At 45.6% G+C, this 12,769-nt stretch overlaps 1 protein-coding gene across 1 annotated transcript in view; it reads right to left on the minus strand.

Moving 5' to 3' along the window:
- The window catches only part of TMEM132C (transmembrane protein 132C), a 119,428-nt gene that overhangs the window by 39,478 nt on the left and 67,181 nt on the right, over window positions 1–12,769 (minus strand). The window contains exon 3 of the mRNA XM_062504084.1: window positions 2,069–2,252. Coding sequence (XP_062360068.1) covers window positions 2,069–2,252 — 184 coding nt within the window. The remainder of the gene's footprint in view (window positions 1–2,068; window positions 2,253–12,769) is intronic.

Below are 12,769 nucleotides of genomic sequence, written 5' to 3' on the forward strand. Positions count from 1 at the left end.
TGTTGGGAATAAAGGATCTCACCTTACATGATTTATACAACACTAAACTCATCCATTCAGACCTCCAGTTCTTACAGGGGCCCTTGCAGGCAGATGAATTTTAATGCAGAACAGGCACAAGTCTGCAAGGACCTGTATAAAAGTGCAAAGGCATTACACCCTGACAGGAGATAGTAGAATCTCCATTTCCTCAGATATGGAACACAGAGAAGAAGCTGATGAATCCCTTCATGGAAAGAGCAAGAAGACACCAAGTCTGCCAGCAGACACATGTCTGCTGTTTGGCAGTGGAAGGCACCCATCTCAAAATAAAATCTGACCACAAAAATTCTTCTTCACACAAGTTCTCCAGTCCTTAGAGGACAGATGCTCCAATAAATACTGCCTGCTCAAGCTGACAGGTAATGAGGACAATTATTCCCCCCTCAGATCTGGAATGCAGTGCAGGCTTTCTGCTGACTTAACAGACTGTGGATCAGGAAATTGCTGGGCATGACCTCATTTGATATGAGCAGCAATTTCGCTCTTCAAAGGGGAAGAATATATTGAAGACTGGGACTTCCAGGAAATAATACTCATCTAATTATCTGCTGAACACTCTTCAAAGAAGACTGCCAGAATTTTGACACCAAGATGATGCACCGGAGAGGCAAAATTCACAAGCACAGAGCTACGTCTAACTCTTCTTCCAAATCCTGAGCAACAGAAAACAAAATGCCTGCCTAACAACAACACACCGAAAATGCTGGAGAATCCAGTGAAATTCCTTGTTTTCCTAAAACACTGAGCAACAGAGAGTAGATTTTAACCCAAACCATTCAACTACATGAACATTTGCACTTCAAGATTCTTAAAATATATTATTGAGGCTGTTACAGTTTTCTACTTCTGACTTGAAACCAGAAGTTCTAACACTATTAGGTCATGAAGCAGAAAAATCAGTATCAGCCTCAGCCTAGCAAGGACCAAGCAACTTGGCCTTCAGCAGAAGGTCCTTGAGGCCCTCTGGAGCTGCTCTGCACCTTGGAAGCTCAAGGCAACCAGAAACAGGAAGGAAAATCTACTGGGCTTTGTGGGAAAACCCAAGAAATTCAAGGTTTAAACCTGAGGGAGATGGTTAAAGAGGCAGCATCCCTCACCTCTGACCATCCCTCACCTCTGACCATCCCCTCCTCTGACCATCCCCTCCTCTGACCATCCCCTCCTCTGACCATCCCCTCCTCTGACCATCCCTCACCTCTGACCATCCCTCACCTCTGACCATCCCCTCCTCTGACCATCCCTCACCTCTGACCATCCCTCTCCTCTGACCATCCCTCACCTCTGACCATCCCTCACCTCTGACCATCCCCTCCTCTGACCATCCCCTCCTCTGACCATCCCTCACCTCTGACCATCCCTCACCTCTGACCATCCCTCACCTCTGACCATCCCCTCCTCTGACCATCCCTCACCTCTGACCATCCCCTCCTCTGACCATCCCTCACCTCTGACCATCCCTCACCTCTGATCATCCCTCACCTCTGACCATCCCTCACCTCTGACCATCCCCTCCTCTGACCATCCCCTCCTCTGACCATCCCCTCCTCTGACCATCCCTCACCTCTGACCATCCCTCACCTCTGACCATCCCTCACCTCTGACCATCCCTCTCCTCTGACCATCCCTCTCCTCTGACCATCCCTCACCTCTGACCATCCCCCACCTCTGACCATCCCCTCCTCTGACCATCCCTCACCTCTGACCATCCCTCACCTCTGACCATCCCCTCCTCTGACCATCCCCTCCTCTGACCATCCCTCACCTCTGACCATCCCTCACCTCTGACCATCCCCTCCTCTGACCATCCCTCACCTCTGACCATCCCTCACCTCTGACCATCCCTCACCTCTGACCATCCCCTCCTCTGACCATCCCTCACCTCTGACCATCCCCTCCTCTGACCATCCCCTCCTCTGGGGTCAGTCTGCAGGACCTGTGTGATGTGCAGAGTGAGGGATGGCTCAGGAGGCAGTGCCAGGCCAGGAGCACTCCCACGGGCTGCACTCACGCTGGCAGGAGCTCTTACCATGGCCAGGGGCACGATTCCCACCAGGTCCTTCTGGCAGATGAAGATCTCAGCCAGCGCGGGGTCGGAGGAGCCGTGCCGTGGGTACTCCACCTGCCAGCTGATGGGCTGAGTGCCCGACAGGCTGCTGAAGCTGGTGATCTCAAAGTCCAGCTGCACGACCTCGTGGAACAGGCTGGTGCTTCTGGGGAGAGCAGAACAGGCACAGAACAGCCATTACTTGGGCTGAAGGAGGCTGATGGAGTGAGTCAGGTTAACCACTGGAAATGGTTCACCTACATGCAGGTATCACACTTTTCAAGAAGACTTTTTCCAATCTACAACTGCCTCAGAGCACACAAACTGGAATTATTACAAATTATTCCAAGCTCTTACTATGAGCACTGTTGGAGGGATGGAACCCAGGTTATTGTAACACACCCATTCCATTCCATTCCATTCCATTCCATTCCATTCCATTCCATTCCATTCCATTCCATTCCATTCCATTGTGTCCTATGATTTTGCAAATATGTTTCACACTCTGAGGTGGATTTGAAAGTTAAGGCCAGTGCAGCTCATGAAGGCTGAGGAACCTGGAATTACTGCAGTCAAAAAGAAAACCAAGGTTTCCTGAAGATGTCCACCACCAAAACCACAGAAATCCTCAGCAATGAAGCTCAGTGTAACCAGCATGGAGAAGCCATTGAAACAATTAACATGATTAAATGTTAATTATTAATTAAATGAAAAAAAATACATTATTAGCTTAATCTTAGAGGTGGTCTCTGAAAATTAAAATCTCAGGCAGCTGAGACCAAACAAAGAAAAAAAAGCTGTGGCAGGTAAAATATACCAAAAACTCAGTAAGCAAATTTGAAAAACAAATACGAAAAACATGCTGGAAATGTTTACCTCACATTAAATTTCTTTAGCCACACCAGAAATAGTAAGAATACATGAAAGAATTTGCTGCAGTAGCTACTGGTTTAATGAAAAAGAAAAAAAACTTAAATTCCCTTCATTAGAAATTATCCATTAACTTTTCTGGAACTTTCCAAATGCCTTCCCACAGCGTTACCATTCCACTGAATATTACTGCAATCTAACCCTGTGCTGAGATGATTTGAAAATGAAGGGAATGACAGGTAACTTCCCAGCTCACTAACCCAATCCCAGCCTCATCACACCTTTGCCTGCATTCATCATGGAACAGCTTCAATTCCTCCTCTCTTTTTAACATACAATACATGAAGGCCCATTTCTGAGAAAATCCATCAAGAACTGATCATGTACAAAGCACTTATATTCTCAAGTGCTAGACCTTCTTTCTCCCTCTGAACAGAAATCACCATTTTTTGCTAGTTAAGACATATTCTGTGCTTTACTTTGCATGATTACTTTGAAAGCAAATGGTTCCCCTGATAATTATTATTTTGATTATGGGTTTTCATTTGGATGGCTCCCTCTGAAAAGTCTTAATACTGCCTAATGCTTGAAATTTATTTCCTTGCTGTTTTCTTGCCGTGTCAAAAGAGAGACACTGGAGCACTTTTGTGACAGTGGCACATTTCCTGCCTGCACTTAGAGAGTGATTTTGGGCAGTAATGTGATAGATGGATGGGTTTAGCAATTCATAACTCAAGCCCAGCCTATTGCCATTTGAAGAGCTCCTACTAAATAAATCTTACAACCCGTAAATATGAGGCAGCTGCAATGACTGGGGTTTGCACACTTCTGGGACACCTCAAAGTGAATATATACTGGATGGAACTTGGGAATTTATTTGCAAACATGACCATGTGCAAAGATACCTGAATCACCTGAGCTGCAGTGTTCATTTGGCTGCTAAAGGCACCATTTTGCCTCAGATTAATGACACCTGGAATGACATTATTTGCACCATTTCTAGTTCTGATCCGTAGCAACTGACAGGGAAAAAGTTTTCCCACGTGATTGACTATCTCAGTGCTTTCACTTCCACCAAATGGAGAATAAATCAAAGCTGCTCTACGAGTCAGTGAACACCAGGGAAGTTCTCCAGACCAAGATTTATGCAATTCCCCAAAGACCCCCTGAAAATGTGCATTTATCCAGCAAAAGCCCCGCACTCTGCTGGTGGCCCCCGAGAGCTCCAGGTGAGGATCTGAGGTGGGGAAGAGCCAGTCCCCGACCCCTAAACCTCTTCTCCCTTTCCCTGAGGATCCCAGCTCTGCTCCCAGGACTCAGGAGGGGCTGGTGACACCCTCAGGGTCACAGGGAAGGCTGGCACAGGTAAGGAGCCTGTCTGTGTTTTGCCAAATCTTTTATTAACCCCTGCCCCACCATTCTGGTGTCACTGGCTACCACAGCACCTGGTTCTACAAAATATCTGCAGCACCCTAACACCATCCTGCACCTGAGGTGTATTTTTGATGAGATGTTCTCTGAAAGAAAGAACAAAACACCTGCCCCCGTCTGGATTTCCAGCTCTCCCCAGGCACTGGGTATCACCCACGGAGCTATTCTGGCCAGGTGTCCCCTTGACCCATGGCCAAGACAGGCTGCTTTAGTGGTGGAGGGCTATAAAAAAGGTACTAAAATTCATCTACGGATTTCTGGTTAATGCTACAGTTTTGGGTTGTTTTTTTTCCTGTAAAACACGAGTTACAAAAATGTCAAGAAAATGTGCATTGTGCAAGACAAAGCTTTTCTTGGTGTTCTTCCAGGTTGACCTGCATCATTATTGCAGTGCCTGCATCTGTGAGTAATGCACCCACGTCCCTCCACAGCAAACCAGCCTTTATGCAATGTCACACCATCATCACTTTCCTCCTCCTCTCTTCACCCAGAAGAAACAGAGAGATGATCAACAGCTGGGAAAGCATCCACTTGAAAAAAAATGTGCCTTCAGAGATGCGTAATGGCTGAGAAAAAAATGCTTCTTGTGAAGCACATTTAATGTTCAGAGCTTGTTCACTGACTGAAACAGCAGTTCCTTAATATCCAACATTTAGAAGTGCTCAGCAGCCGGAACAGCAAGTAATTATAAAACTTTTCTAAAGTACACAGCACGTAGTGATTACAAATGAAGCTTCCTCAAGGCAGGGCTTCTAAGGAATTGCTCCAGGGTGGGTATATGAGTCTAATTTGATTGGATTGAGAGCTCCCCTGGGCCAGTTCACTCCTTGGACTTACTTTAATTTATAAAAATGCTAATCATTCAGGGCCAGACTGGAGCACTTGCTAGCACGGGGGAGTGAGGACTCCTGATGTGCTGAGCAGCCACTGGGAGGGGAGGTGTGAGCACTGCACACCAGCCAGGAGCTGATCCCAGAGATCAGGGATGGGGGAATTGAGTCCTGGCAGAGGCTGGCAGCAAAGTGCTGCCCCAGGAGAACGGGCAGCAGAGCCCCTGGATGCCTCTGAGCAGAGCAGTTTCAGAAAAAGAGGGTGGAATGGAGATGTTCCGTTAATGGAAAGATATTAAAAGATGCATAAAAGGCAGAACAGAAGTGACATGGGGAGAAAATGCCATGAAACTCTCCAGCTGCTGCCAGCTGTGCAGGCAGCACACACCCCTGGGACATCAGCCAGTGTTAACTGCACCTGACTTTTGATTTTGGAAGATTTTGGAGTATGATAATAAGCATTCCTTTGCAACTACTTATTGATCATTCAAACCACCAGTGCCCTGAGAAATATTTACCCTTGGAAGATTTTTCTTCTATCGATGCCCAGGACTGGCTCTATCAAAAGCTGTGCTTAATTATGGGGATTTAAATCCTGGGTGCACAGCCCAGCTCAGCTCATGGGCAGACTCACCATGTGGGCAAAGCACAGACAGAGCACAGAACAGACTCTGTTTGTCTGCAGGGGTCTGGTAAAAGTGGAGCAATGCAAAACCTGGCCAGGGCTGAGCTGAGCCCAGGATTAGTGAGCAGACTCTCCAGGCAGAGAGTCACCCAGAAAAGCACACACACAGAGCCATGAGCAGACAGAAATCTTTGCTGCTGCCCATCTGCAGGTGTGGAGCAGCAGTCTCTGATGAGAGATTTCACAGCACTGCCTTATTGCTCCAAGTAATAGAGCAGTTTCAACTCTTAAGTGAGTGAATCTTAGGACTGCTACGGGCTAAATCAATAATTTCGATTTATTACAGTGACTCTCAAAAGAGAAATTTTTAAAAGCCTAGATTAAAAACATTTTTTAGCCATCCTTTATTCCAACAGATTTTTACTGAAAGTGCCTAGGGATCTGAGAATACTTCACCCTGCTGGAAATTCAGCAGCTCCTTTCTTCTCTAATGCTATCCAGTTTGACAGTGACATCTTAATGCAAGATCAGCACTTACCAAATGACATAAAAAATGGAGAGTACAAACCCCATCATCCCCCAGTTACACTGCACATCTTACTCCTCACTAAAAGGAATGTATTGAAGCATGTTAGTACCTTGGGCAGAGACACACCCAGCAAAAGCTGCTGCTCAAACTGGAGCCCAGAGCAATCTGTGGGGCAGCTCACCCAGAGCAGAGAGACACCAGAGCCTCTTCCCATCCTGGAAAAGGCTGGGATGGGGTCCCGGGATTGTGCTCCTGCAATTCTCCATCTGCTGTTCTGCTGCACCTTTTCCTAACCACGGCTGATAATGGTGATACCTGCCATGAACACACCTTGGGAACAGGGTGAGTCACAGCAGTCAGGAGGAAAAATTAACAGCACAGAATTAGAACTTCATCTGGGAGAGTGTGACTGAAAATTACTTTAAAGGTCACAGAATGGTTTGGGGGGAAAGGACCTTAAAAATCACTGAGTCTCACCCCCCTCCCACCAGAGCTGTCTGCTCCACCAGTGCCCACCTGAAACACCTGTTAAAAGGAATACAAATGCTTAATAATAAGTTTCTTTCAGCAAGTCCTTAATAGAAACTGGTACAAAGCTACCCCCTCGAAAAATTGGGGAAAGGATGTAGTAATTCCAGAATAATGCTAACTACTGGAGACAAAATGCAGTTCAAATATCTTATTTTGCAATATTAACCTAGCTTTTACCTTTAAACCATAAAAACCAGCCGAAGAGAAAGAAAGGAATGATCTATTTTGACTCTAATGGACAGGGAGGATATAATTTCATGGAAAGCTACAACACTGAAAATGCTGTGAAGTTCTCCAAAGGAACATATCGAAGGTATAACTGAGCAAACTCTTGATCACCATAATGTATGTGTGTACCTTCAGGAGGATGATATAATGCTGCACTTGATTTCTTTGTACAGTCCAGATCAGAGTTAGATTAGTTAATAAGGTTTCTTGGCTTTCTTGTCATAAACTGTGATACAAAACATCACTTCATGATTAAGGTATTTGGACTAGGACAGGAAATCTCATTTCACTTCCCAGCTCTTCCACAGCATCCTTGAACAACCTCAGGCAAGACATGAAGATACAGATCCTTACAGCTAAAATAAAATCAATAGGCATTAGGCATCGTGGAGCTTTAAAAACCTCTGGTGCCTGTCTCCTGCACCTGAACGTGGCACCTTTGTCACGTTGTCATGAGCCCAGGACCCAGCCTGAAGACCACTCTAGGTTCAGCTGCTGACAGCTGCCACGTGGGAGGGTAATTCTCAGCTAATTCAGCATGCACTGCCTGCATGGCAGAGGGCAGAGAGAGCCTAGAGCGGGAAATTTCTGTGCCTTTATTCCCCAGGGGAACAAGGTGAGGAATAATTTTTTCTTCCAGTCTCACAAAAAAAACAACTCAGTGCCTGAATTCTCTGTCCAAGCCTTGCCTACAGATGCTAATCTCAGTGATGTTACACTAAAGGGAAAACAGGAAAAGTCATGTTGCTAACTGGAGTACAGAAAACCAGAAATGCTCCTCTCTTGGACATGGCAGAAAGCTGAGCAAGACAGGCCCTGAAGGAGGGAGACCTTACTGGGGATCACAATAAATCCCCAATTTCTTCCCTCCATGCAGAGCAGATTTTTGGAGTCACTGATCACCAATAAATGCTGCAGAGAAGACAGCAGGCTCATTAGTCTTCTCTGATACTGCATCACACTCAGGCACACGAGGTAGATGGGATTGATTTTTCCCTGTTCCCAAAGGAATCACACCGGTGCCATCAGGAAAAGGCTGTGTGCAAACACAGGTCTGAGCTGCCACCATCTCCCACCTTCATTTCATTTCATTTCCTATTCAGTTTGTTCAAGATATGAGGCTGCTCATGTCTTCATTACAATTTCAGGTAACAAAATACATGGGCAGATTGGTCAAGAAATCAGCTTTCACAGTGATTCATCATCTCTTCCTGCTTCTGAGAAGGACATTTTCTACTTAGTATTCATTCAGTGCTGGAACCTCTCCAGCAGCACCCTAAGCAAGCAGCATTTTCCTCTTCTGGAGACAGCAAATGTGCAAGCACTGAAAAGCTTCCAAGGGACATCACTGGAAAGGAGACCCTGAGCAGGTATTTTAGAGAGACTCACTCCAAACCCAGAGCTTTCAAACAGAGAAAGGAAGGCAGAATCATCATCAGCCTTAGGATTTATGGCTCCTTCATCTTGAGAGATGCAGCAAGATGAGATCAAACACCCCAAAGGAGGTTTTATCACTCCCATGTCATTGCTGCCTTTTAAGTTTGGGAGCAGCCAGTGAAACATTTTCAGAGGCAGGAGAACACCTCTGACAAAGCAGTCTAGATAACTCATTTTCTGACCATAAATACCTTGCACATGTATTTTACTCCACTTAGAAGCAACAGTACCCCCAGAAATGATGTAGAACTCCATTTACTAAATCCACCAGTGAGCTGGATGGGCTCAGCCCCCACCTTCAGGCCAGTGAAGATGTGCCAGCTGCTGCTGCCATGACCAGTTATTTCTGTCCTGACTGGGCACTGCCACTGGAGTGGGGCAGAGCTCTGCCCTCAGGGACACAGTGACCACAGGGAGGGACACAGCCAGAGCACGAGGCACTCACGTGGAAACAAACTGAGGATGAAGCTGCATTATGAATCAGGTGGCAAGAAAAATCACATTCAGATGTAACTGTGCATGCAAATCAGGTGTGGGACGTGCACATCTCATTTACAAGTCAGGTATCTTCACATACCAGCTCCTGTAGTTCTTACTGGGTTGGGTTTTTGGGTTCTTTTTACAGCCATGCCAGTGTATCTCCTTTCTGGCTGTGTTTAAAATTCCAAAAATATTTGTGCATAAAGATCCCCATTCCTTCTCAGCAGAGAACCTGACTGCTGGAAAAACACCTACCCAGTCAAAGCTGATACAATACCTGCACTTTGCAGAGGCAGTGGATTTAAAGAAAGCACACATTTAATGGCTTAGGAAGGAGAATAACAGCATGTAAGTGTTGGATATCGTGGTGAAACAACTAAGAAAATAACACTGAGGTGAACCGAAGTAGTTGTTCACACTCGCTGGCCATAGACAAAGTCCATGGGGCAAGGAAAAGTCAAGTTTGAGGGTGGCAGCCCCAGGCTGCCCCTGCATTCCCTGCAGACACAACTGCAGCTTTCCAAGTTTCCCTTCCCAAAGGCTGTTCCAGAGCAGAAGCAATGACCAGTGACTGCTTGGTGGCTGCTGTTTGAGCAGAGCCCAGCTCAGCTGCAGAGCTGCTCTGGGAGTCTGTAAAGCTGCCTGAACAGAGAGAAAAGGGCCTTGAAATGAGCTGTGTCCTCTGAGAAATAAACTCAACAGCTGCAGTTTCATCACACAGCAAACCCAGTCCGAGTGGAGTCCCTTGGACTGGGAGCTGCAGGGAACTGAGTAATACTGAGTTCAACCCAAACCTGGAGAATACCAGTCTGAGGAAGATGAGGAAGAAGTTTTCTTTCTAGAAAGTCAGTATATTTTTGCAAGCTTCACTAAGGAGCACTCTGCAGCCTAGGTGAATTCCTTTCCTCCAGTCTCAGGCTGTATCTCCTGTCTCAGACCACATTATTCCCCTTATTAGTATTTGTAGAATGTTTGTGTTACTCTTTTAATCCTGCTCTTTTGCTGTAAATTCTCTTTAATGTTGTACTCAAACCAGTCTGAGGAAAACACTGAGCACCAGCAGTGGGATAAATCCTGAGCTTGTGGAACTCCAAGGAAATGGGAACGGCTGGGTGAAAACTGAGAGGAGCCAGGTCAGTGGAACTAGATGGGCTTTAAGCTCCCCTCCACCCCAGGCCACTCACAATTCTACAATTCCCTGTCTTTTCTCCTTCTTATGAATGTTTGAAACAAAAGAGAGAGAGCTGGTGCTAGTGAATGTCCTGGGGAAATCAGACCAAAAAAAAAGTGACCAACTTCAGGCTGCAGATATAAACCAGCTCTTACTCAGATTTACAGAAACCACAGACCCCGGGGCTTTCAGTAGCTGCAGTTCTGGAAGTCTGATGGACAAACCTTTATTTTACAGTTCATAAAGCAAAGCTTAACAACACTGCCTTCCTAATGCCATCCGAAGCTCTTGCTCATTGCAAATTTAAAAAGAAGCTTATTGAAAGTGGAACCAGCATAAATACTGGAGGTAGATCCATTACATTTCATGATACAGTTATTTGGTGGTAGTTCACTCCTCCTGTTCAAGGATAATAAAAGGGAAAATGTCCCCATGACATTCAGTGGCAGAAATGTCATTGCTGAAGTGCCTATGATGTGCAATTAACATTTTTAAGGATTCATTTCAACAGATACTGTCACGGCTGATAGATCTGAGATTACACCAACTATCTACGTTTGGATTTCTGCCTAATTCAGCATCTCACCAGCAAATTCACCCTCTCACTTTTGGGTATTTATATTTTTCTTTCTCCTCATGTCTACGGCATTGAGGGTGCTATAAAAAAGTGATCATTTTATAGATTTATCATTTCATGATTCATCATTCAAGGCCAGGCTGGATGGGACTTGGAGGAACTGGTCTAATGGAAGGTTCCCGGGCCATGGTAAGGGGTTGAACTGGTTATCTTTAAGGTCCCATCCAACCCAAACCATTCCAGGATTCTCTGACTTTTCCCCCACTCCATCACTAATGTTATATCACAATCAGAGTTTCTATCAAAAAAAAATTTTCCCATTTTTCATGTCCTGCTTTCCACAACCAAGTTGTCATTTTCACAATGAAAAATACTTTGTTTTGAAGAGAAAAGTAAGTTGTGGGGCAAAAGCTGTTTGGTGTTGGGGTGGATTAAGAAAGAAGTCACTGTGTACTGTGAATGAAGGCACTGCCATGAGCACGATGGAGATCTCAGGTCTGGACTCTGGGTTTATGAGAAGTCCTGGGTCTTTGTTCCTTGGCATTCATATCCAACCCTGCTGATTAACAGAATGAGAAGGCAGGGAAGTACAGAAGGTATCTGCTACAGCAGAAAATGTCTTCAAGCAGAACGTCCATCAAAGTTTGCAGGAGACTGGGGCTACTTTTGGAGATGTCCCTGGCCATGGGAGAGGGTGTGCTGGCATTCTGAGCTGGGAGTGGTCACTGCTCTCCAATGCTCCTGTCTGACTGTCAGCCACAGCGACAGCACGGCGTCCCCAGTATGCCCACAGGACAAATGAAGGAGACATGATCCTGATGTTAAATGGTCTGGGAGAAAAGCAAGTGCCTCCCTGAGTGATAAACACTTGGGGATCAACTCGGAGAGCAGCTCTGAAGTGATGACTCTGACACCTGTGCTTCTGTCCACATCTGCCTTTCCCCCACAGCACCTCAATTAAAAAATTGCCATGTCTAATTTTGCTGGGAAACCTCAGTTTCAAATGTGCTAAATCAGGTGAAGCAAGAAAACACAATGGGCTTGGAGGAGGCTTTTGAGAGATGTACTTTACAGAGGTGACTTTCCATTGCTTGGAAAACATTTTTATCTTCACCTGACCCCAGGAAGAGTGAAGGAGTGCTAGGAGGAAGCACAGGCTCCATGATATCAGAATTCTCTTTAAACAACAGCAAGATTTCTACTGCAGAAAGTAATAAACAAGAGCTAGCACAGAATCCCTTCATGCAGCACAGTCACACATTTGCCTCACCACCCAGAGCAAAGATTTCAAACTCTGCTGTGATTTTTTCCCAAGCAATCACTGCTGCCTTTTATGCCCTTCTTTTTATGCCTTTTTTGCACTAGGTGAGTCAAAACAGGTTTCTATGTAATTACACAAATTACATTCAAGAAACTGTCCAATAAAAAGAAAGGAAAAAAAAATCTGAACAACACAAGCTTTCCCTTTGTTATTGAAATCTTCAACAATATTAGTCACCACTCCTGCTCTTTGCTGACTTTGAGCACTTTGTTTGATCACAGGCAGGAATGGACTGATGGAAGCCCAGCTTTCCAAGGCTCTGGGGAAATGCAAAGCCAAAATCAGAAGCTCTCCTGGACGTTCCAGTTGTACTTACACCTTTGCCTGCACGTTAAGAGATTTTCTTAGGCTCGAAAATTGTTGCTGCAGAACAGCAGCAGCAGCAACTCCACAGCTGTGCCAATGTCACAGAAGACACAATTGTGGAAGACAAGCACTCGGTGCCTGTCAGCCCAGGCTGTGCTCTGCTCCCATCTGAGCTGCCAGTGGCAAACACAGCTGCAGGGAGAGAAAACCCAAGGATGCTGTCATGGGTTCTTGTTGGATACAGCAGCTCTGCAGTATGGAAAAAAGGTTAAACGGGGAGAGGATGATGGCATACAACCAGATGGGGTGGTCTTGGGAATTACCAGCACCAATATAAAGGGGTCTGC

Source organism: Cinclus cinclus, chromosome 17 (assembly GCF_963662255.1).
Source record: "Cinclus cinclus chromosome 17, bCinCin1.1, whole genome shotgun sequence".
Lineage (NCBI taxonomy): Eukaryota > Metazoa > Chordata > Aves > Passeriformes > Cinclidae > Cinclus > Cinclus cinclus.